We start from the raw sequence: 23,365 nt of genomic DNA on the forward strand, positions 1-23,365 counted from the left end.
ATTAAAGAAACACGTGGCATCGTCAGATTGGTTTATTTTCTAGTTATCCATGCTGAGTTGGACATTTTTTTTGTTCAGAAAACGACAGATAAAGAAGATCTTCCCCTCTTACTTTCGAAGCAAACGACAGGCCGCCTTGTCCTCCTGGCTCCACCTGCGACGTTGTCCGATTCTCCACAAGAGTATCATTCTTCGGCCGCATCCCGACCCTCCATTTCGACCCGAATCTCAGGGGTCTAACGGCGTATCCGGCTCATGCATAAAAATTATCAGGCATTTTCTCCAGATAGGATAAGTAGAAGAACAGAAGATGCTTGAACTTTGTCTTCAATCTGATTCCACGTTAGATTCTTGCATTGTTCAGTCGTGTCTATCATCACCCTGAAAACCCCATTTTTGTTACCTTGTTGGAGCTTTGGCTTGACATAGCAACGTCGGATTACTTTTTTTCTGTGGTGGATATTCGTTTCTATGTCTTTTTTTTTTGAAGAATACAGCTTTGCCTGAAGCAGAAGGGATATCTCAGACTGGATGGGAGGGAAGGAGGCCGAGGCTTCGAAACCCAGGGGCTTGTTTTGGTGGTTGCTAGTTTTAATAATTGGAGCTCTTGTAGTAACAACAGCTGTACTAACCATTTTAAGGGACTTCCATTACTTCAAGAAAAACCGACCTCCAAGTCACCCCATCAGCAAGAAATATGCTGATGCTCTTGAAATAGCTCTTCAATTCTTTGACATACAAAAATGTATATAACTTTTGATTAACTTGCAGTTGCTCTACTTCCCTTTTCCTTTTCCCTTCTTCTGGGTACTTACGTTTATTATTTGCTTTTGCAGCTGGCAAGTTAGTGGATAACAGGATTTCTTGGAGAGGGGACTCAGGGCTGCAAGATGGTAGCGAAGGGAATTTGGATTTATCAAAAGGAATGTATGATGCTGGGGATACAATGAAATTTGGGTTTCCAATGGCATTCACTGCTACAGTGTTGTCATGGGCGATTCTTGAGTATGGTGATCAGATGAATGCTGTGAAGCAACTGGGGTATGCGCAGAACTCGCTTAGGTGGATCACAGATTACCTTATCAATGTGCACCCTTCTGAGAATGTGCTCTATATCCAGGTAGTGTATTTCTTCTGGTTTTCACTTTGAAGTTGTGATTCTTTTAAACGGATTTATTATGGATAGGGAAACAGCAACGTATTGAAAAACCTTTAGGCAATTTGGCATCTAAGTTGTTGTATATCTTTCTATCTGTGCTGTTGTAGGTGGGAGATCCGGAAGTAGACCACAAATGTTGGGAAAGACCTGAAACCATGTCAGAGAGAAGGCCTCTAATACAGGTTAACACATCTTTCCCTGGAACTGAAGTTGCGGCGGAAACAGCTGCAGCTATGGCATCAGCATCCCTGGTTTTTAAGAAAATAGACTCTGATTACTCGAATTCACTCCTTACCCATGCTCGGCAACTGTTCACCTTTGCTGATACTTTCAGAGGTTCTTACAGCATCAGTTTTCCTCAAGTTCAGAAATTCTACAACTCCACAGGATATGGAGATGAACTGCTGTGGGCTGCTTCGTGGCTCTATCATGCTACACAGGAGGAATCATACTTAAGATATGTAACTGAGCTAAATGGGAAAAATTTTGCTAATTGGGAGAGTCCAACTTGGTTCAGCTGGGATGACAAGCTTGCTGGAACTCAGGTATAATCATGATGCAGAGGTTTTCCTTTTTTCTTCTCTGTTTATTTTAGTCAAGTACTTAATATAGTAGTAGGCAAAGAGATCTCATTAGTACTGGTTCGACTAAATGGCTTAGAATTCCGAGTTCTACAAAAATGTGGGACAAATCCCGATAACCTTAAAAACATTGGTTAAGGTAAGACAGTTACCTTATTTTTGCAATGTTGATTGCAGGTCCTTCTGTCCAGGATAAACTTCTTTGGTGTCAAAGAAATGTCAACTGTTGAGAACCTATGTCTTCAGATGTACAGGAAAACAGCTGAGGCCATCATGTGTGGTCTTCTACCAGATTCACCAACAGCCACATCGAGAAGAACAGATGGTAACTTTCCTATATGATTTTGATGGTTCTCCTGTTTAGTTGAACCTTCAAGCCAGGGGGCACGTGCTCTTTGCAAGCTGCATTGCTGGAGTCCAGTTTCTTCCCTCTTTAATTATAATTTTTACAAATTACAATCTTTTCTAGATAGCCAAATCCATTTAGGAGTCCATCTCTTGTTTCCTAGATAGCCACCATTTAGGCGTTCATCACTTGCCTTCTTGATAAAGAAAAAATGATTGAGCTTTGTAATTTTCACCACACCTGTTTCACCTGAAAAAGCATTTTATTGACTCAAATTGTGCTTCAATCCTATTTCGTTCCTTGTCTAGTTCTAAGCTTCCAACCAAGTATAGCTTTAAACTTCTCTCAAGATATTGTTAAGATATTTATAATCTATCTCTTATGCCGAGGCTCAAACCTCAATAGCTTCTTCTTCACAGAAACTAGAAATAGTAAGCAATAGTACTAGTTTAATACTCCGAAAAAGATCCAAGGCCAAGCATAGGCTTAAACCGTAAGCAAGAGTCCTCTTACCCTGTTACCAGAATTGTGGTAGGTTTACAGATGGTAGTATGTCCATTAGGATGGTTGAGGATATAGATCTGGCATACAATGCAGGTCACCTATCACGATGTCAGTTTTTAGGTCTTCTTCCATTTGATAGGGTTCTGTGTTTGGCTCTCCCCCGGGGCCCTTCACCTAAGATTTAGGGTATGCACTAATTTGGTAATATAAAAGTTACTATTAATTTGTACATTGTCTTAAATCTTACGGTATGTTTACAGCAGCCTATCGTTACAGTTGGAAACAACCTTTCATTGTAGGTGGCCTGATATGGATCACAGAATGGAACTCACTGCAGCATCCTATGGCTTCTGCATTCCTAGCTATAATTTATAGTGATTACATGCTCACTTCACAGACTGAAACATTATACTGCAGTGGGAATTCCTACAAGCCGGAAGACCTTCGCAAGTTTGCTATGTCTCAGGTAGACCTAAACTGGTGGCAATGCAAGCCGTTAATTACCCTATGCCAGTTAAATTCTCTTTTGAATCAGTAGTTACCATTAGAATCAAGAGTATCTTCTCTATACCAACAGAATGATATTATAGAAGATAGAAGGGAACAGAAAACAAACCAAAAATAAATTTCAATTCTATTATCAGTATTGTTTTCGACTATCAAACAGGAATTCAACTAAAGTTGATGGTAAAGTATTAAAACAAAGTTGAACAATGTGCCTGCTGCAGTTTGGATGAATTGCAACATTTCATAAAAAGTTCTCTACTGCAGTTGGATGATGGATTAGAAGCCACTGCCCTTTAAAGGGCTTCAAAATAAACCTTCAGGCATTTGTGAAAGGACGTATGCAACTTGGGATTTAACCATTGCATCTCTGTGCTTCTCCTGACCAGTTATGGAACATTATTTTTCAGGCAGATTATGTGTTGGGAACAAATCCAATGAAGATAAGCTATCTAGTAGGTTATGGGAGTAGCTACCCCCAATATGTACACCACCGGGGAGCTTCAATCCCAGTGGATGCTGACACCGGCTGCAAAGACGGATTCAGGTGGCTGAATTCAGACGATCCCAATCCAAACATAGCTTTTGGAGCACTTGTTGGCGGTCCCTCCCTGAATGATTCTTACTTGGATTCTCGAAAAAATGTGAAACAGGGTGAACCAAGCACATACAACACTGCCCTCATCGTTGGCCTTCTCTCTGGCCTGCTCACTGCTTCATCTGTGGCTAAATCTTACCCATAGAACGACTCTCATCCCCTGTACAGTTTTGAGCTGGTAAATAGTTGTGAGATGCATGAGAAAAGAAAAACAAACACTTCCAAACTTTCTCTGAGGTCCAAGAGAGCTTTTCCCAATGCCTATTTCTTTGTTTCTGAATGGAATCTTATATCTTCACTAATCTTCTTTTGCTTGGTTCTCATTTTCAAATGAAATACAATAATAAATGATTTTATAGGATGGTAAAAAAGGCATTGTGATCAGATTCCATAATCACCCTATTTAAAAACTAAAAAAATAAAAAATTCATTATTAAAAAAATGGGCATTTTGGGTTTTGTCAAAATTTTGTCAAAATAAGTCAAAAGAAATAAAAAATAAAAATATTTGAGAAAGAAAACTAGAGAACTACATTTATTAATTTATTTTGAAATAAAGTTTTTTTCTTTTTTTTTTGGTTAGTTTATTATGCATGAAATTTAAAAAACAAATTTTTATTGAAAAAGAAAGGTACCAAAGAGAAGTTGCCTTAGCTGCCAGACGTCTCCTTGGTTAAAAAAAACAAAACTTTTCTTTTACAGAACCGCGTGGTAGAACGAAGACGAACAACAACATTAAGTGCCCTGGAAGTATCTTGTGCAGTCAACCACACCCTATTCCTTTCCATTTCCTCCAATCACAAGGTTCTCTCTTTCTCTGCATCTTCTCTCTTATGCTCTATTCCAATCCCAGAAAGGAGGAAAATAAGCTTTTTGGGTTCGTCTTTCCTTGCCCGCCTTACAAGTTTTTGTTTTTTTTTTCTTTTTAGATGAAAATGTGAGATTTTTTCATTTCAAGCTTGAATTTTTTGTGCTTTTCTGCTCGTAAGTTTTGTTTCTTGTCCTTTCTGGTGATGGGTTAGGGTTAGATTTTTGTTTTAACGTGTTTTTGGTGTTTGATCAGCGAATGGGTAATTCGAATTAGGGTCCTTTTTGGTAGTTTTCTGGCTTATCTTTATGCCATTTTGGTTTTCTAGTGTTTTGTTGGTTCAGATCGTGGAATTTGTTTTTTTTTTCCTGCTTTGATTAAGGTAAAGATGTTGCTGAATTTTTTTGCGCTTTAAAGGAAAAAATTTTTAAAAAATTGTCTTCTAGAGAATGTCAAGGAATTCTGCTAAATTCAGCATAGTGTGAGGCATTATTTTCTTCAATCTGAGACATTTCCTGGAGCAAATTTGTGTTTTTGGGAGCTCAAAGAAACTTAATAAAGTTAACTTGAAGATATGGGTACGAAACCTTTTTGATGTTACAAGAGGCATGGTAGTCATTTGAAAAAAGTGATGCTAGCTTAAACGTGGTCCTGGTTGTTTAATTTTCATGCTGGCTTTGGAAAACATTATCATGATAGATATAAGACGTTCTTATAGTATCTTTAGCCAGTATAGTTTGAATGGAATGGTTCAACTGGATATGGACATTGCTATTGCCTGCTACCATCATTAATAATGATGCTGTGATTTGGAAGTTAGTGATCTGTTGTTTGCACATTGATGCGTTCTATTTGCATCTTTATTGTTTGTGTTGTGATTATGAGTTGTTATGCTGTTAAATGTTGATGTTCTCTTACCTAGTTCTTCATAATTTAGGAAAAGGCATGGCAGCTGAGGATGATCTTGACTTGTCAACACTGCAGTCTAAGCTAAGTGAAACTCATGAAATGTGGAAGCAGGAGATGGAAAAACGCCAAGGCCAAGTAGATGTGCTACAAGCCAAAATTATGGAGGTAAAGGCTTGCATACAGGGGTCAGAGAAGGAATCAAAGAAGGAGTTAGATGTTCTTTGGCGAAGGGTAAAAACTACTGCGACATTATTGACCTACTTGAAATCAAAAGCAAGAGTAATGGCTGTTCCTGATTTAGCCCATAAATCATGCGGCATCAAACTATTAGAAGGAGTGGGGCTTGTGGATAAAGAAGGTACACCATTGTCTGGTTGGTCAAGGAATGTTGATCTTTCTTCATTTGATTGTCCTGATGAAGAAACATGGATTGGAATTAGTAGACAACAAGGTTCTTTGGATGAACAAGATGGAGCCTATATTGGCGAATTAATCAAGTCTGTGCAAATGGTCACGGATGTAATGGAAGTTCTTGTTAAAAGGGTCATCATGGCTGAATCTGAAACTGCTATTGAGAAAGAAAAGGTAACTTTAGGTCAGGAAGAAATTCAAAAGAAGGCATTCCAAATTGAGAATATGTCTTTAAAGTTAGAAGAGATGGAAAGGTTTGCTCTGGGTACAAACAGCATTCTTAATGAAATGAGGCAGAGGGTTGAGGACTTGGTTGAAGAAACTTCTAGACAGAGGCTACGAGCTGCTGAGAATGAACACGAGCTTTCTCGTGTGAAGCAGGATTTTGAGTCCCTGAAATCTTATGTTAGCAGTCTCATTAGTGTAAGAGAAACTCTTCTTTCATCAGAGAAGCAATTTCAAACCATTGAGAGGCTCTTTGAACGGTCAGTATGATCCTTGGATTCTTTGATTTCCTTGACTACCCTTGTTCTTGATTCTTGAATGTTTGTTCCTTTCTCTGAAGTGTATAGCATGAGCCAACAAATAATATGAGCAGTATTTTTTTGGATATGTCCATATCAGACCATGCAAATTGTATTAATATGGCACTTGTTGGTAATTTATCTATTACTATACTTGTTGGCAAATAATAACATGGACTTCCATTTCTTTTCAACCATCAATAAGGTGTTTGCGAGAAGGTAGGTTTCTTATTCTTACTCTGCTTTATTCTACATAGGAACCCAATTTGGGAATCCCTTTTTTTTGGGATAGTATGCAATTTTAGGGCTTATGTAGGTTTAAGCGTGAACTTGAATTGTAGTGCATGATAGCAGCAGCTATTTTAATACATGCAAAACTGCATTTTACATTTGAGCGGGTAGGTGGATGGGCTGGGGAGTGGTGGTATTCAACACTAGTTTTGCATAACTTTCTTGTGCACAAGCTCTGGTTTAGTTGGAAATCTTATACAGGAGTCTGTCTTCATTTTATTGTGAATCAGGCTAGTTGCGAAGACAACACAGCTTGAGGGTGAGAAAATGCAGAAAGAAGCTGAAGTTCAAAAGCTTATGGAAGAGAACGTGAGGTTGACTGCCCTTCTTGACAAGAAAGAAGCTCAGCTTTTGGCCATGAATGAACAATGCAAAGTAATGGCCCTAAGTGCTTCAAATATATGATCTGATCTGATTAGCTATTTTGTTCTACCGCCTGTTGGCCTGTGGCACCTGGTAGCAAACTTGATGACCAGACGGGAGAACTGTTAAGGTGGGACAAGCAATGCCTGCAGAGGGAAGTTTGTGACGACGGATACTTTCTTGAAAGTGTAACATTATGAAGAGAGCAGTGAACTTGAATTAGTGCCATTGTTGTGCTTTTGAAAATTGGACCATAAAGTGTGAATGCATATTGTTGTGCTATTAGAACACGAATTCGGTGTATTAATGAAGTTGAAAATGTCCATCTCTCTTGTTAAGTGGTAGAAATCTCATTGTGTTTTGTCAAACACCCTCCCCTAACCACTAACTACCTTCATTTTTTAACTTTAAATCATAATACCCTTTATCATATAGAAACACAATGAAAATTTGTTTTCAAGATTCAAACTGTTTTTTACGCTTTTTAGGCTGGATGACTTGGATTACCCATGTAAAGGAAAGGAAAGAAAGAAGGAACAACTTGGATTACGGGCAAAACTACTATTTCAGGACAAGATTCATCATGGGCATTCTTTGTTTCCAAGCTCAGGTTCTTAGTCGAGTACCTTGGATTGTATGCTAACGCTATGCCATTGTTGACATGTCAACTTGTTTTCCTACTTGTTGACAAGAAGTCCCTTTCATCCATTTTAGATTGTAATGCAATCGCTATGCCATTGTTGACATTTCAACTCATGTAGAACATGCCGTATAATCCTGGAAACATTGATCAAATACTCTCATAATCCATCAACCCTTCAACACGTGTCCAACATTTTTGCTAGGGAACAGTGGGAGAACGAATGAGGATGTTGATATTTTGACGACTCCAAGGTACAGCACATCTTCCAAGATGGCAGCTGACATGGCAAGCACAACAAAAAGAAAAGGCCCAGAATTTCTTCCATTGTTCCCCGTCAAGAAATCTAAAGCCCCAATTTCCTACTCAAAATTGATCGAGCAAATCCCCAAATCTGATACCTGAATTTAAACCCTTCATTGGCTTTTGAGCCCACCTCGACTGTCTGCTGAAATGCCTCACACAGCTACGGAAACCCCAGCTGAAGATGGCGGGTCTGCTTCAAAGCCACAGCGCATCATCAAACTCGGCAAAACCCCTGATGATAGCGACAAAAAGGTCCTCTTTTTCATCTTCTTCAATTATTTTTGGCGGCTTTTACCTGCATATCCTACTAAATCAGAGTTCCAAAATTTCTGGGTCTTTTTACAGTTTTTAAAAAGACTATACCTTTTGCATAGTAATTGGGGAAGTCGTAGTAGTAGTAGTAGTAGTTCTTTAACGCTTTTGAGATCATTATTTTTGTGGGGTTTTGAAGTCCCTAAGAGCTGAACTTTTCTATTCCTAATTACAGCTAAAGCAAAATTATGGAGTTTGACCAAGTCAAGAGCTTGGAAATGTTGAACTGGCATTTTGTTTGTTAGATGCTTAGAAAGATTTTTCCATTTTTGTTGAACTCTACCTCCATTATGATGACAATATTTGTTTTGTACATAAAAATTTGTAGAGTGCAAACAGGAGACTTAAAGATATTGAAATTTGTGTTCCCATAGTATGTGGAACTATTGCTTTTTATCTTGGTCGAAAGGCTAGTGAGTGAGTATGTTTTTCCATGATACCAATTTTCTTTTTTCTTGCCTCATGGAAGAATAATGTTAACTAGATTTATCTACTTCAATTAGGTCGCAGTCCCATAAGTGGACTGTTTATGTGCGTGGGGCAACAAATGAAGATCTCGGAGTGGTGGTAAAGCATGTTGTGTTTCAACTGCATCCCAGTTTCAATAACCCTACAAGACTTGTTGAATCACCACCTTTCGAGTTATCAGAGTGCGGTTGGGGTGAATTTGAAATTGGAATTAGCCTTTTCTTCCACAGTGACGTTTGTGACAAGCAGCTGGATTTGTGAGTTGATTGTTTGGTTTCTGACTTGCTTCACCGGATGAGGAGCCTTGTTTACTAACTGGGCTTCAATATTTGCAGGTACCACCATCTGAAATTGTATCCTGAAGATGAATCTGGCCCGCAGTCGACCAAAAAACCTGTTGTTGTGGAATCATACAATGAGATTGTTTTTCCAGATCCTTCTGAGTGCTTCTTTTCTCGTGTGCAAAATCATCCAGCTGTTCTTGTGCCGCGGCTGCCTGCTGGGTTTAGCTTGCCTGCTCCAGGTAAATTGACTTCTTTTGCCTTTTTTACTGGACTTTTTTTCATTAAAATTTCTGTGAGGATCAGTTTGCTTGTTTTGCAGTACCATTTGAAAATATGAATGAAAGGGGAAGGGGCGATACCAAAGATCACCCACTCAGTCAGTGGTTCATGAATTTCTCAGAGGCAGATGAACTTTTGAAACTTGCAGCAGCTCGTCAGCAGGTTAGTATTGCTCAGTTGCTTTTCATTTTGACAATTTGCTTGGTTGAGCCTCTGAAATGTTCATGGTGTTTATACTTGCAATTATACTGCTAGTTATGAATAGGCATGCCATATGCTTATGCAGAAAAGTCTAGCAAAATGTACAAGTTGAAGTATCTTTTAATCCATAGTGTAGTCACTTACCTGTTTTGTAGATATTTTATCTGTACTCTGATATTTTTATACAAATTGTTGAGGCATGTGCAGTAACCTGCTATCTTGGCTGTGAATGTGGGTCTACTCCTTAAGCTTTTGGCCTGACTTCGGGCTTTTATGTTCCATTATGCATGTCTGATTTAGATATTTGATGTAAACACTCTTTTATCTTTCATGAACTTGTGGGACAATATCGTTTGACAGTTTATACTGCATGATAGGTACAAGCCCATATTGTTAAGCTGAGACGACAGTTGAGTGTGATTGATGGGATGCCTCAACCATTGAAACCGGCCTCCTCTTATGAATGTACATGATCATGATTAGGTTATTGTTGGAGTTCACTAGTCGAGTTTGTATTGGGGAAGACAAAGTGAACTGTGACAGAAGATGTAAAGATGTGGATATCAATTGTAGCAACCTTCTTTATAGATTTAGTTGTAACTTCCGCTCCTTAAGAGCACTGATTGTAGCTAAGTATTTAAACAACTATTGATGATTGTGTCAACCTGAAAAATGAAAGAGAATATATGTGCAGCTTTCTATTTTATTGAAGAAATCTTCCTTGATTGTTGTGGGCTTGTGGCACATGTTATACTTATGTCTTTTATGCTTGATTACATATTTTGCTGGTGGTCCTAGGAATCCTATTGCTATTGTTATTTGTCATCTATGATGATTCATGAAGCCCATGGAAATTACCATCTTGAAAAGAAATCGGAAGTTTTTTACTACTTGCAGAATTTTAGTCCTGTTCATGGAATGTAAAATGGTGATGATGGAAGTAAGCTTTATTTAAGTGGGAACTAAAAGCGATCTTGAAGAGAAATGGTTCAAGAGTATGGAAGTTATGAGTCTTGCTTACGATGTTTCAGGTTACATTTACAGCATGCTAAACATTTCCTCTTCTGTAAAAATGGACTTGATTTTGGATGAACGAGGGTGTAGGAGTTAAAAAGGACTTGGGGTAACTTGTCTGAAGTAAGATATGAGGTCAGGAGCAACAGTTTATGTGTTGTAGCCTGGACGTGACTTTATGTTTTTTGGACTTTGGTGTGCAGTTTCCTGCAGTGCAGCACGTTTACTTTCAGTTGCTTGAAATTGTGTTCGAGGACTTGTGAATGGAGCTTGATGGGGCACCTCTGCCTTCCATGTGGGGTTTCAAAACTAAGCATTTTGTGTGTGTTCCAGTTCGATTGCATCCGTTTGTCCTCGCCTGCATTCCAGATATATACGAGCCTATTGATTTGTATCAATAAAGAAATCTTTAAGCTTTGGTCTGACTTGACCAATATATAGGAAGAGAAGCTGAAAGCAACTAGATTATAATCATTTGACCTTTGTTCATTCGAGTTTAGTACTCGATGATTGAGCTTTTGAGTCATGATATACATTATTGCTCCATTAGTTAACATAAGCTTAATGTCCCCACACCCCAATTGATTCTATCCTAATTCCTTCCCAAGGAACCAAAAGAAATAAATAAACAAAATCCTCATCCGATCATAGAGTCAACTACCCTTTTGTTTTATCATCATAGTACAGGGAAGATGGTGTGATCTAGATATGTCTGGTGTTAAACTGTATCTGTCCTAGTTGAAAGTATCATCAAGCCTCCATCTGATAGTTACTGACTCCACCTTTAACACGAATAGAAATCCTTTTGCTCTTATTTGTTGCGTCGCTTAATTAGTGTTTCTTCAATTCATAATTTTATGTCAAGTATTCAAACATGTGACGTAAAATTATAATATCAGAAATAAAACACTGAGTGAGACAGAATGTGTCTTTTTCATTAACATCGGTAACTAACATAAATGGCTGACTTAAGGAATGAATTTTGCCAGAGATTTGTTAGGGAGAATATATATTGGAGTATAGAGAAAAAAGAGCAAGCAATAGAAATGCAGGTAGGGGAGAAGGTTTGAATAGAGTAGGTTGGCAATGACGAAGGATGTCACTGGCACTTGTGATGTTGGGCGGCCTTACGTAGTTATGTTAATCATTTCTCTTCGTCTCTTTTTAAGGCATTTTCACGACAAAAGTAACATGGCCTTCACATGAACATCATTGGATGTGGTCGCCAATCGCCGTGTCACTGATTTAGGAAAAAGAAATGCTTGCCTTCTGTTTTTGATCAGGTACCCATAGGCCATAACCAGTGGCCTCGCAGCCATTGAGGTATTAGCTATCAAGATGACCCTTTTACCTCAGTGAAAATGATGGCATAGCCTATCTATTTCACTCACAGGGCCCATCCCAATTCTAAATTCCACATCTGGTTAAGGTCATATCACTCACTAGAAGTAATAAAGTTAGCTACGAGCCAAAATTTGTTCCGGGATTTTGCACGCAAGATTACGTGCGTTTTCTGTTATCTGAAAGAGAAGGATACAAATGCAGCTAGCAGGGTAGGTTCGAAAGCCGGCTTTTGGCCCTTGAAACATGGGAAACATGTCGTACGTTAGCTGAATGAAAGGCTGTAAGCATTTTCCAGTCTATCCTGTACTTTGATTATTGAGGGTTTTCAGAATTTTCATGTTTCTGGCAGAAGCACGTGGGCAGTCCCGTAAGTGTTTTTGAGAATTCTACATGAACTCCGCAGCAATAAGTTCGTGCCCCATATGCTTCAGATCATACCCTTTAGGCCTTAACCTGGCAAGCCTGAAGATTTAAGTGCTGGTTGATGCAATCAGAGTATGCTTACTTGCGAGACAGCTTGCAACTTTGTTGATAATGGATAATAAGACCTAGGGGTGATGTTACTTTTGCCCTTTGAGTTGGTGAAATGTAGGGCCGGAAACCATGAAAAAGAATTGGTATAACCTGGATGGAAGAAGGGGGGATTCAGAAGGAGAGAATTGCCTTGCTTCCCTTTCGATGACACTGTGATTACGTGGGCCATGAGCCTTGTTGTTGTTGTTGATGGAAGCTTTCCAAGCAACAAAAGAGAGGGTCACCAGGCAGCGCAAATTTAGCCCAGCCAAGCTAAATGCTGAGCAGGGCCAAAATTTTGTGTTGAGTGGGACAAAAGAAAAACTGGTTGCTTTGATTTGTATTGTGGTCCTTAAACTACCGGAGATCGGTTCCTTGAGTTTGACGAACTCCGAAAAACAACGACTAGTATATAAAGGAAAGGACCAAATTTTGGACATTTCGTGACTTTGGGACAAGCATTCAATGCCCTTCATGGCCTATGTTCCCTGTAACAATCCTCATCTTATGTTTATGTACATTGTACCATGAGGCATCAAGATTGGATCAGTGCACAGGTCTCCGGTGGTCCTGTAAAGGTTCCAATGGAACCAGCACACCGTTCAGTTCCTTTTCTACCAAGTTGAGACCTATCTATGGGCTATGGTAAATCCTGTAAAGCACTAGTATGTTGTAATAATTTATGTAACAAATGTAGTGCTTTCTATGTCTGGGGTCTTCCATTTGAGATGGAATAGAATGCCATAAACGGTTTGCTTGATAGGACTCAGGAGATCTCTTGGTTGTCACTTCCAAGGTACACAGGCACCGTTATTCTCCATATCAGAAAGACAAAACTGATGCCAGCTGATAGCATCAAATCATTGAATTTGGTAAGAAGTTGGCATAATTGGTCACCACTATTCACCTAAGTGATTTTAAGTTTAAATTTTACGAATTAATTTAAAAATAACCTTGAATGCATGATTTTTAAAAATATGATATATTTTATTTTAATTTAAAGATCAAACGAGTTATTTATTTCAAATTTGATCGAAAAAAAAGAAAAAAAATCTTTGAAATTTAAATAAAATTAAAAAAGTATGTTTAATACTTTTTCTTTCTTTTTCGGTTATATTATATCTCAAAATTTAAGCCAATGGTCAAGTTTAGGAGTTGGAACTTCCTAAATCATATCAAAGAGAGGGAAAGGGACGTTTTTTTATTATTATTATTAACTTTTCTGAGAGAAAGAGAGAGACATTGACACATTGTGTACCATGGCAACTGGAATATAGATAATAATGAATTTTCTCAGCCTTAGAACAAGGTATGTATCAGAAGAGACAAATGCTGGAAAACTTGTGAAGGAAAACCAGAGAAAAAATGGACCCATGTTGTCCTTAGGAGAGGCAACAGGGTAGGCTAAGCCCCATTGGGATTGGAACCTGCATGCCTTTACATACAGTCACCTCCAATTCATCCTTGGTCTGTTCATTTCTCCCACATAGCACATGACTTTGTTCAACACAAAATTCTCTCTTCCCACGCTTTCCCCCCCTATAAATACCTCTACATACCTTAATCCTTCCCCCCCACCTTCATACCAATTCTCTCCGTTTTAGCCTCCTTGTTCCTTCCCCCACCACCAAGTAATCTTAATTCTAGCAAGATGGCTATCAAGAAATCAAACAAACTACCACAAACAGCATCTATCAAACAGATTCTGAAAAGGTGCTCAAGTTTTGGCAAGAAACAGGGTTATGATGAAAGCAGCCTTCCTGATGATGTACCCAAAGGCCATTTTGTTGTGTACGTTGGAGAGAACAGAAGCAGATACATAATCCCAATATCATGGTTGGCTCACCCTGAGTTTCAGAGCTTGCTTCAAAGAGCTGAAGAGGAGTTTGGCTTTAACCACGACATGGGCCTTACGATTCCTTGTGAAGAAGTCGTTTTTCGCTCTCTAACAGCCATGATCAGATGAAGAAACTTTAGTCGGGGGATTGAAGAAAGATGTATGAAGTTGCTTTGCTTCCATTCTGGGTCATTTACCCTCATTCTTATGTATGATGAGTGGTTTTTCTGACCATAACTTATTGACATTTTGGTCTTCTTATAGTTATTTACAATCTGTACATCCTGCATGTACATAAGTTGTATTTGTCCCTCGAGTGGCACGTATTCCACGTGCTCTTGAGAGTATCCTTAGAAGTAATGGAAAAGATTTCATGGGTAAATCCATGTTTGTTTACTTGAATTACATGTCTGTCTTTCTTGCTCTCCCTCTGTCCTTATGTCGTCAATAGCTTCAAAATGCGGGCAAAACGTAGAGTTACAAATTTGAAACCAGCTGGTAATTACATACTAAATGGGGTTGACTTCATGGTGGTTTAAGTTTCTTCAGCAAGTTGGATCAGCCTCTTGTCATTGGCGAGCGCTAGAATCTGATGTAACAGATGGGAGAAAAAAGCTTTTGGCAGCTTCTTTCTTTATGTCATATCATCCGAACTTTCTTTCCCCATTACCATGGATGGAAACGAAAAGATAAAGATTCTGAAAAGGATATAGCACCTACTTTTATTATTGGCTTCTTGATGTGAATGTATCTACTGCTAAGTGCTTCAAACCAGCATGTTTCTTGGTCTTTCTAGGCTGATACAAAGATGCCATCTCAGCCTTATAAGCAACACTTTTACACCAAATGGTACAAATATTAGTTCATGACTTCTCTATGTTCATGGCTAGACAGAAACATTTTATCTTTTCATTTGGAAGAAGGGGGAATGGTACTTACGGTTTCTATTTGGATGAGAAAAGCATGCAAATGATGCAGATTCGGGAAGTTGTCATCTCGAATTCTCTGTTTCACACTTGATCTTAGACTAAACCGCTTCCTGTTTGTTCAAGCTGTTAATATAAAAATTAAAGATTCATCAAGTCATCTCCACCTTCGCCTGGCTGAGCTTTTAGACCAACCGATTTTATGATCTATGTTACTAGGTGATCATACAGCAAAATGGTCAGTTAAATTTAGCATGCATTATTATCTGCTCGTTTATCCAAGGGATGTGGCTTAGTGATAAAAGTTTACATCTTTTATGCCATTACACTCTTTTCATTTTAGGTAAACTTGTTACAACTCAACCCTTCAAAGAAATGCCAAAAACCATTGCAACCACTCTTGAAAATCCTTCTCGAAGACTGACATCATAACATACAAGGAGATAAAGTGAAAGATGGAGCTTCCTTGAAGAGGTGGACTGAAATTATTCAGAGGTTTAGAGCCATTATGTGTTAATTGAGTTTGTAATGCACAATAACATTATGATGTCTATCTTTTGATGTGGTTTGATAGTTGATAAGATGGAGGCCTGACACTAAAAACAGTTATCTACTTTGCTTAATCTCCTTCCACTCTTGTAAACTTTGCACATGCAATTGGGGTCCATTGGAGCTTGGTAGGGTTCCTTGAGCATTTTTCAAAGTTTTTTGTCCCTTCCATGTAAGCAGATCAGAAGCAGCTGAATTTGATCACCTGAGCAACCCATATAAGCAAACCTTGTTTTTCTGCTTATTGACTGGTAAGTATTTGTTAGGACTACGGCATTCACGTAGATGGTCCTCCACGTTAGCAGTTCAGATTTGTTTTTCATGTCCCTCACATTTGTACCAATTGTTGTAGTTTGATGTCTGCTAGCCTACATTGGTGAAAAAAGGTAAGGACCTCATTGTCTTGTGATTGCTGGCTAGACAAAGCTCATATGCCATGACAGTGTGATCAACAAGCTATGATATGATATTTCGCACATTTTTTTTCTTAAGCAGCATCATTAATTAAGATCACTGCAGTTTCCAAGTACTTTTTTGGTGGATTTAGTGTCTCATGTCTAATCAGTTTTTTTCTTTTTTATCTCAAGAGCTAGGGGTGAATATTGTAAGGAAAAAGCCCAAACTTTAAGTGCTTGAACTGCAAATTTGGAGCTGAAAAATACAACTAGTTGCCAACTCAACTGATCTTGTGTGGCACTAATTCATATTTCGTTTTGAATTAATCTTCACACTGTTTTCTGATAGTGAAGTCTTGGATATTACTTGTCAGTGCTACGATCCTTTTCAAAGAATTCCGATGTGAGCTGGGAAAGCCATGATTTTGGATATGTTTCTATTTATCAAAGAGTGAAAGAGCCAGCAGCCATTGGCCCCATTGTAATAGGTTGAAGATAGAATGGCTTGATTAGTTGATGGCTCTTCCAGTTTTGCTTGACTGGCATCTGCATACTAGCCACCTGTTATGCATTCTATAGACGTCTCTTTCGCCAATCTTGACTACATCCTTTAGATATCAGTCTCTTTCTTTGTTATACTCTTTCACACAGAACTGGTTTAATTCCATGTACAAAGAGAAAAACTAGTCTGGAGGTGGGTTTGGTAAACTGAGATACAGGGCAGACACGTTGGCTCACGATTTGGACTCTGGTTCTCTTATATTTGTTGGGGACTTTCTCTGATCACAGACCCATCACAAACCTAACTTAAAATCATCCTGCCTTACCAAATCAGCTTACTCGGATGTCATCATTGTCTCCCAAATTTCAGTCTAGCACGTTTCGACCTCCAGCTTCTTAGTGGCGACATGAAGTTGCCTCTACCACATGCTTCTTTTGCCAGAGGATTTCAGGTTTGCTTTGAGAAGTCTCCTGTTCAGGTTGGTTTACTCCTGCATGTGAGATGTTTTGTGAACGAAAATTTCATGAACCAAATCTGAGCGCAGGTCGTAGTCCATAATAATTTATTCTGGCTTCGTGCCTCACCCTATAATCAGGTGTTATATCATAAATGCATCCCTTGTTCAGTGCACTTGTCTGTCTTCAAAAACGACACAGCTTAATTTTTTCTGCATTGACCCTTTGTTACATTTATAGTTGTTATTGTATGCATCTATTATGCATTTACAAGGAGTAAAATGCACTGCATTTTATCTGATATAAGGTCCAAGTCAGACCCAGGCACTTTTTCCTTTGGCTATCCAGGACCTGATTAGAATGATAATTTATGCAAGGTAACTGCAAGTCTATCACATGAAAAGGCAAGCAATTTGATCTTCCATTTCATTACCTCATTACTATAATATCTACAATGTGCGAGTTCTGATGAGAACCCCAATTACAATCCCATTGGAAACAATAAGTAAAAGAAAATGTTATCTAGGATGGACAGGGCTAGTCAATTGATGTGGAAAATTGATCATCTACTCATTTCAATCTTGAGTTCTTGACCCCTGCCATATATGCCATTAACTTAGAAACCTATACAAAAGCTAGAGGGCATAATTCTAGTGCCCATTCTTCCCTTTTGAAGAAAAAAGACGACCAAAACTACGCAGATGTTTCTCTGGCTCAAGAGTAGATGACGAGAATGTTGACCTGGTGCGCCTATGATTGAGGTGAGATGAGCTCACTGAAGACCTCAATGAAAGGTTTGGCTCAATATCTGAAGGACTTGATGTGGAATGGCAATAACGCAAGGAATCCTCACTCACAGATTGCACATCGGCAGAAGCTACACTATCTGTCTCAATGTGATCAAAGTCATCAGAGCAGTGAATATTCTGTGACTTAGAACCATCATGATTCAATCTGCCTTCCATTGAACTTTCACCCAGCAGCTTGTCACTGTACTGAGACTGGTGGTTCTCTTTCTGAGGGCGCAAAGCTTGCAACTGCCTCCCAAGAAGGTAAATGGTCTCCTGGCATGCTGCAAGCTTTTCTGCTGCAGCTGCTATATCTCTTTCCTGCCAATAGAGTGAGAGGAAAGAGGACATTTTCAGCTAAAGCTTCTAAAGCTAACAGTCGTTAAAAAAAACATCAAATAAGGAACATCCTGATCAATTAACAAACCCTCCAGCCTTTATATGGTGATAAATGCAATAGGTCAAGCAAAAATGGGTGGTGAAGCAATTAAAGTGAGAAAAGTTAAACACTCTAAATAACAAAAATGCATGTAGAGGAAGTGCAAGAGATAGCATATCAAACACCTCTAGAGGCATCTTCAAATGGAATATGAAAGACCCAACAGTTCATTTTAAGTTTTTTCACTTAATATTTTCTTTGACTAGGTTCTCCAACAAAGTTATCACATTATACTACATACCTGTTTGATCTTCATGTCAGAATCTTCATTTTCTGATGATGAACATACCAAGGATGCTGTGTTCCTTTAACAAAACCAGAGCATTTACAGACAAGTTAGAAATACACAATGCTTCACCAAGATGGTGATTTGTGCAACCACCGATAAAGAACTGATGAAGCTTACAGTGCAACATCAAAATAACCAATGACTTCCAATGGACACTCAGTAGTTTATCATTTTAGAATACCCATTAGTTCATTGATTTGCTGAATTAATTATTTCCCTTTCCCTTATTTGTTAAATTGACTGACTATTAAGGGATCATAGTTGCTCACATGATTATCAAGCATTAAGAATAGTTCATTGCTTACCTTTGCACTTTATCCTCAAGATCCTTGAATCTAGCCAGGGCATCCTGATGACCACGCTTTTCTTCCAGTAGTTCATCATCTAACTTCGCAGACTTAACCTGTAAAAGGTTTACTTGAGCTTCTAACTCCTGTGCACGCATTTCCAATGACTTGTAAGACTCAGTCATACATTTCAGCTGAGTTTCAGCCAGACTGTAGAGATTCTGAGAGGAAGCCAACTGTAACTTTAGTTCTGTTAGACTCTTCTCTGTATCCTGTAGCAGCAACTTTGTATTTTCAAGATTTTCGTTGCTTCTTGCTAGATCCACTGCCATATTTTCTTTATCCACTTTCAGCTGATCCAACTGTTTTAATAAGCATGAACATGATGTAACAGCTGCTAGAGAACTTGGGTTCAAGATTCTATCTTGAAGTACCTCTGAGTCAGGACAGGAATGACAAATATGCTGGCACCCTTCAGCACACGCCTGTTTTGATGAGTTTTCCTGAACCTCATTCTCTAGCAAAGCAACCTTGTCTATGTAATCATCACTGCTGACTTTTCCAACATCACCCCCAAAGCCCAAGACACCAAAGTTCAGTTCATTAGCTTTCGCAAAAACATGAGAAAGTTTCAAGATAAAGTCAACCAAACCCTTTCCGTTCAATACAAATTTATCAACAAAGGCAGAGAAGTCGTCCAACTTTTTACTTAGGCCATGGCCTTCTGGATGAGTGTCCTGAACTCTCATTGCTTCTCTGCCAAGTGATAATACAACCTGATGAATCTGAGATATTGCAGATGCCAAATTTTGCTTTGTGATGCCTTCTTGATCTAACAAAATCAAACTCTCCTCAGGCACGCCCATTTGTTTGGAGGGACCTATTTGAACTCCCTCAGAAAAATGGGTGACTGAGTGCTGAGGGAGAGATCCTTGTATTTCCAATATAGCAGATTTGATGTCCTCCAAGACCTTCCCCAAATCCAGGTCCTTAGTTTGAGACTCAAAAATCGTAAAAATCCTTGACTGAAGCTTCAAGAAGGGCAGATTTTCTGCATCTTGCCCAAGCTCTGTTGTGGAGGATCTTACACTTGAAGAACCCTGCTTCGATGATTGACTTGAACAAAGCTCTTGATCAGAGAAGAGGTCCTGACCCTTGGCAGTATTGAGCGGTGTCTTATATTCTGCTTCATAATTTCCAGCGTTGAGTGGATGGTCTGAAACAGCATTAGCTCCAGCAACATCATTTGACAGACATGCCAATTTCTCCATCTCCAGAAAGTCATCCATCAATTCCAAGCAATTGGCATTCTCTTGCTTGTTAACTTTACGACTGCTCTTCCCCATCCCCAAACGAGAGATATCAGAGCTTGCTGGTACCAAAGATTCAGCTGAAAATCCTTCCTCATCAATCCCATCTTCAGACAGGGAAATGGTACCGGGTGCATTGCTAGCATATTGACTTGAAGGGCCATCAGCAGGGAGTCCCAAGTTTGATTTAGGGGAGCTTGTTTGATGATTATGGGCCTGTATTTGTGCTTCTAAGCTCTTGACCCTGACAAGTGTCTTAGCACACATGTCTCTGGCAGCCTGCAGTTCACTATTACGACTAGCCAAAGCTTCTTTAAGCATCTTTGTTTCCTCTTCCATCTCCAACAAACGCATTGTAAGGAAATCAATCTCTTTATGGGATTGTGGCAAGTTATCAGCAGATTCCACCTGTGGAGACAAATTTGCGATAGTATTCTTAACCACATTCCTTCTTGATTGAGGTCCACTGAAATCTCGGCCTAACTTATCAATTTCTTGCTTCATTTGGGCCAATGCAGCCGGCCCTGGCAATCTCTTCCGGACAAGGCCTCGTAGTCTGTGGCACTCAGCTTCAAGCTTTGCAATTTGTCTGACACTTTCTAAATGTTGCTTGTTTGCTGCCTCTGTAGACCTCATACTTATAGTCTTTTCTTCATTGCGAATTTCAAGCTCCTTGGAAATCATATGCAGCTCGTACTTCAGTGAGCTTATTTCCTTCTCACGTGACATAAGGTTTTCCTTCATAAGTTCCATTTCAGCTTCCGCTTTAGATTTTTCCACCTCGATCTGAACTATCAAATTCGACCGCTCCTGCAATGACCTTGAGAGTGCCTGGTTTTCAGCCGCTGCCCTTAGAAGCTCTTGATCGAAGTCAACTATTTTCCCTTCAAGATCAAGCTTTATTTTGTCCCATTGTATGGTTTTGGCTAGAACTACGTCATGCAATTTCTGCTCACTTTCCTCTTTCACATTCCTTACCTGCCTCAGGCACTCCTTAAGAGCACCATCTAAATGGGATGCTCGATCCTCGACCGAAAGCTTCGAGAGAGTGACAGTCTCAAGTTGTCGTTTCAACGCAACAACCTCCGCATCCGCTTTCTCCCATCCTAAAGTACACAAAAACTTGGCTCAATCATCACTCTTAAATTGTAGGATTACAGGTGGAAAAGCCAAATTTTTCAGCCATACCTGAAACAGCTTCCTCAGCAACTTTAGCATGTTGGCTAATCAAACCATCCTTGGCATTGATCTCAGATTGAGCTGCAGACAGCTTCCCTTTCAATTCCTTTACTTCCTCCTCGGATAACTTGACTTCACCCTTTAACCTGTTAACTTCATCCTCCAAACCCGTCAACCGTACGTAAGATTCCATCGGTATTTGAACATAGTTTACCTTCTTACATTTTTCCTGTCAGTACATAGCAAGACAGAACAAAAGTCCCAAACTCGAAATAATCAGTAAAAAGCTTCGTACATAATTCAAGCTTTCTGGGTTTTTTCCTAACTAACCTGATCTCCAAGAGATGCTAAGGAAGACAATGAAGCACCGGTTCCATCTGCTCCAACTGCCTGTTTCTCACTTCCAGCTTTCTCGGAAGATTTTTTCTTCCATGGCCAACCTCTTCGGTCCATTTCAAAATTCACACCCTGAATGTAAAACCCTTTTTGTAGTTAAAAAAGAAGAACACCAAACATTCATTGAACTTACAAAAAAAATACAAACAAATTAAACTCTTTCTTTTTCACTACAAACAAATTTAAAAAGGAAACTGAATTGAACTTACCGGAAGAAATGCAGATTATCAGCGATCACTGAACCCCAGAATCGATTCGCTTAAGTAAAAAATAAGCATTCAAAAATCAAATATATTTCGTAAAATGTGTAGATTTTCTATTATTTTTGAATTTCTTTTTCTTTTTTCTTCTTCACAGTGTGAAGAGAGAAAAACAGAGACTGGACAGTGGGAGGAGCGGGTTTGGCTATCTGGAGTTCCCCTTTAAAACGCTCCCAGAAATGGAAAAAAGCGACGGCGTATTGTCAGCACGCAATTGACCTTTTCAAAAGCCTTGAACTGGATTTCGTTTGATTCTGCGCATTGGTCCCCTTCCGACACGTGGTCGTGTTTGATTGGGTACTACTCCGCTCCTTAGGTGGAGTGCGACGGTGTAGTTAGGTTCGTGAAAGGCCTCGTGTTACCGCACCTGGTGGGCCGTTTATCCACCGATATTAAATAGAATAAACGGCCAAGATTATATTGGGAAGGAAAAGAAAAAAATGTTAGTAGGTGCTAACAGCGTTTAATTGGTTTAATGGTGGGACCAGGTTGAACAAAGTATCTTTGATTGATATGGGCAAATCAATTTCTTTTATGGAAAGGTGTGGGGTTTTACCCTTTTACAAGGAGCAGATTAATTTTCACCACATGGTTGGTACAACTCTCATTAACCTCTTTTGTTGCTTCAAAGTTATGAAACCTTCATTACTTTATAATAATAATAACATTAATTGCATGATTATATCTAACAAAAATCAAATAGATTGTTTCAGTAGTTCTGTTATTCCTACATTTTCATAGAATCAATTGAGAGACAAAAATAATAATATTCAAGTATGTAATATAAAAAACGATCATGTCTAATTTATATCATAATTGATCATTACATACTTAATTCTCTTTTTAAAACAATATGCAATGTAGAGTTAGTTGTTCAATAAAATCAAATAAAATGATGTGCTACTATTTCTTTTTATGGCTTGATGAGAAAATATCAAGCTCGTGGTATGAAACGATCAGAATTAAGAGGCTCTCATGCCCTTCATATTACAAGTTTTAGATTAAAAATTTAAGCACGATATGATGTTTTAGGTTAAGCGTTCGTTTTTCATTGTGTAGAATTCTCGAGTTTTAGCTGAAGGAATGATCGATGAATGTTTAGTTTTGTGGCATCCCCCTCAGGGCTCACCGTCTAGGTATTATATGGTCTGGGTTTATTCCCTGAGCCCCACTGCAGCAGTTCTGGCTCATGAACTTTTCGGATCCAACGGATCGAACCCAAGACCTTTTGCTCCCCCTAAAGGGAGCGCCTTTAACCATTTTAGCTGCGCCTTTTTTGTAGCATCCCTCTCGGGGCCCATCGTCTAGGTATTACATGGTCTGGGTCTATTCTCTGGGTCCCGTTGCAGCAGTTATGGTCCATGAACCTTTCGGATTCCGCGGATCAAACCCAAG

General features: G+C 39.0%; 5 protein-coding genes across 8 annotated transcripts; 4 read left to right on the forward strand and 1 right to left on the reverse strand.

The window, feature by feature from the left end:
- Positions 1 to 204: 204 nt before the first annotated feature.
- Positions 205 to 4,000, forward strand: LOC18610784 (endoglucanase 24-like). Its single transcript, XM_007046654.3, has 6 exons — positions 205 to 745; positions 837 to 1,120; positions 1,267 to 1,704; positions 1,918 to 2,065; positions 2,890 to 3,056; positions 3,505 to 4,000. The coding sequence occupies exons 1-6, from the start codon at positions 532 to 534 to the stop codon at positions 3,835 to 3,837; spliced, it is 1,584 nt and encodes a 527-aa protein (XP_007046716.3). The 5' UTR covers positions 205 to 531; the 3' UTR covers positions 3,838 to 4,000.
- Positions 4,001 to 4,340: 340 nt separating this feature from the next.
- Positions 4,341 to 7,335, forward strand: LOC18610785 (polyamine-modulated factor 1-binding protein). 3 transcript variants are annotated; one of them, XM_007046655.3, is made up of 3 exons: positions 4,341 to 4,495; positions 5,437 to 6,304; positions 6,865 to 7,335. In XM_007046655.3, exons 2-3 carry the CDS (start codon positions 5,445 to 5,447, stop codon positions 7,037 to 7,039), a joined length of 1,035 nt encoding a protein of 344 aa, XP_007046717.1. In that variant the 5' UTR covers positions 4,341 to 4,495; positions 5,437 to 5,444; the 3' UTR covers positions 7,040 to 7,335. The 3 variants fall into 3 exon arrangements, with proteins under 3 accessions (XP_007046717.1, XP_007046718.1, XP_017983167.1); XM_007046656.3 differs by having other exon boundaries at positions 4,364 to 4,568; XM_018127678.2 differs by lacking the exon at positions 4,341 to 4,495 and adding an exon at positions 4,633 to 5,077.
- A 534-nt stretch (positions 7,336 to 7,869) lies between these two features.
- Positions 7,870 to 10,218, forward strand: TAF14 (TBP-associated factor 14). 2 transcript variants are annotated; one of them, XM_007046658.3, is made up of 6 exons: positions 7,871 to 8,195; positions 8,584 to 8,672; positions 8,759 to 8,980; positions 9,059 to 9,246; positions 9,327 to 9,448; positions 9,865 to 10,218. In XM_007046658.3, exons 1-6 carry the CDS (start codon positions 8,091 to 8,093, stop codon positions 9,958 to 9,960), a joined length of 822 nt encoding a protein of 273 aa, XP_007046720.1. In that variant the 5' UTR covers positions 7,871 to 8,090; the 3' UTR covers positions 9,961 to 10,218. The 2 variants fall into 2 exon arrangements, with proteins under 2 accessions (XP_007046721.1, XP_007046720.1); XM_007046659.3 differs by lacking the exon at positions 8,584 to 8,672 and having other exon boundaries at positions 7,870 to 8,195.
- A 3,460-nt stretch (positions 10,219 to 13,678) lies between these two features.
- LOC18610787 (SAUR-like auxin-responsive protein family) lies at positions 13,679 to 14,591 on the forward strand. The gene has a single exon (XM_007046660.3). The coding sequence runs from the start codon at positions 14,010 to 14,012 to the stop codon at positions 14,322 to 14,324; it is 315 nt and encodes a 104-aa protein (XP_007046722.3). The 5' UTR covers positions 13,679 to 14,009; the 3' UTR covers positions 14,325 to 14,591.
- Positions 14,592 to 17,419: 2,828 nt separating this feature from the next.
- Positions 17,420 to 22,129, reverse strand: LOC18610788 (filament-like plant protein 5). Its single transcript, XM_007046661.3, is given in 7 exon segments — positions 17,420 to 17,873; positions 17,875 to 18,131; positions 18,491 to 18,554; positions 18,844 to 21,241; positions 21,324 to 21,543; positions 21,645 to 21,782; positions 21,920 to 22,129. Coding segments are annotated over 6 exon segments (3,129 nt in total). The 5' UTR covers positions 21,768 to 21,782; positions 21,920 to 22,129; the 3' UTR covers positions 17,420 to 17,806.
- Positions 22,130 to 23,365: the final 1,236 nt, after the last annotated feature.

The sequence above is a fragment of the Theobroma cacao genome, chromosome 1, assembly GCF_053813885.1.
Source record: "Theobroma cacao isolate CCN51 chromosome 1, ASM5381388v1, whole genome shotgun sequence".
NCBI lineage: Eukaryota > Viridiplantae > Streptophyta > Magnoliopsida > Malvales > Malvaceae > Theobroma > Theobroma cacao.

What these genes read in the sequence shown, in the direction of transcription:
- LOC18610784 (XM_007046654.3), top strand. Translation starts at nt 532, where the DNA reads ATGGGAGGGAAGGAGGCCGAGGCTTCGAAACCCAGGGGCTTGTTTTGG. An exon ending in ATTCTTTGACATACAAAAAT is followed by an intron (nt 746 to 836) that starts GTATATAACTTT and finishes TTGCTTTTGCAG; the next exon opens with CTGGCAAGTTAGTGGATAAC. An exon ending in ACAAGCTTGCTGGAACTCAG is followed by an intron (nt 1,705 to 1,917) that starts GTATAATCATGA and finishes TGTTGATTGCAG; the next exon opens with GTCCTTCTGTCCAGGATAAA.
- LOC18610785 (XM_018127678.2), top strand. An exon ending in ATTGAGAGGCTCTTTGAACG is followed by an intron (nt 6,305 to 6,864) that starts GTCAGTATGATC and finishes ATTGTGAATCAG; the next exon opens with GCTAGTTGCGAAGACAACAC.
- LOC18610787 (XM_007046660.3), top strand. Translation starts at nt 14,010, where the DNA reads ATGGCTATCAAGAAATCAAACAAACTACCACAAACAGCATCTATCAAA.
- TAF14 (XM_007046658.3), top strand. Translation starts at nt 8,091, where the DNA reads ATGCCTCACACAGCTACGGAAACCCCAGCTGAAGATGGCGGGTCTGCT. An exon ending in GTTTAGCTTGCCTGCTCCAG is followed by an intron (nt 9,247 to 9,326) that starts GTAAATTGACTT and finishes CTTGTTTTGCAG; the next exon opens with TACCATTTGAAAATATGAAT. An exon ending in TTGCAGCAGCTCGTCAGCAG is followed by an intron (nt 9,449 to 9,864) that starts GTTAGTATTGCT and finishes ACTGCATGATAG; the next exon opens with GTACAAGCCCATATTGTTAA.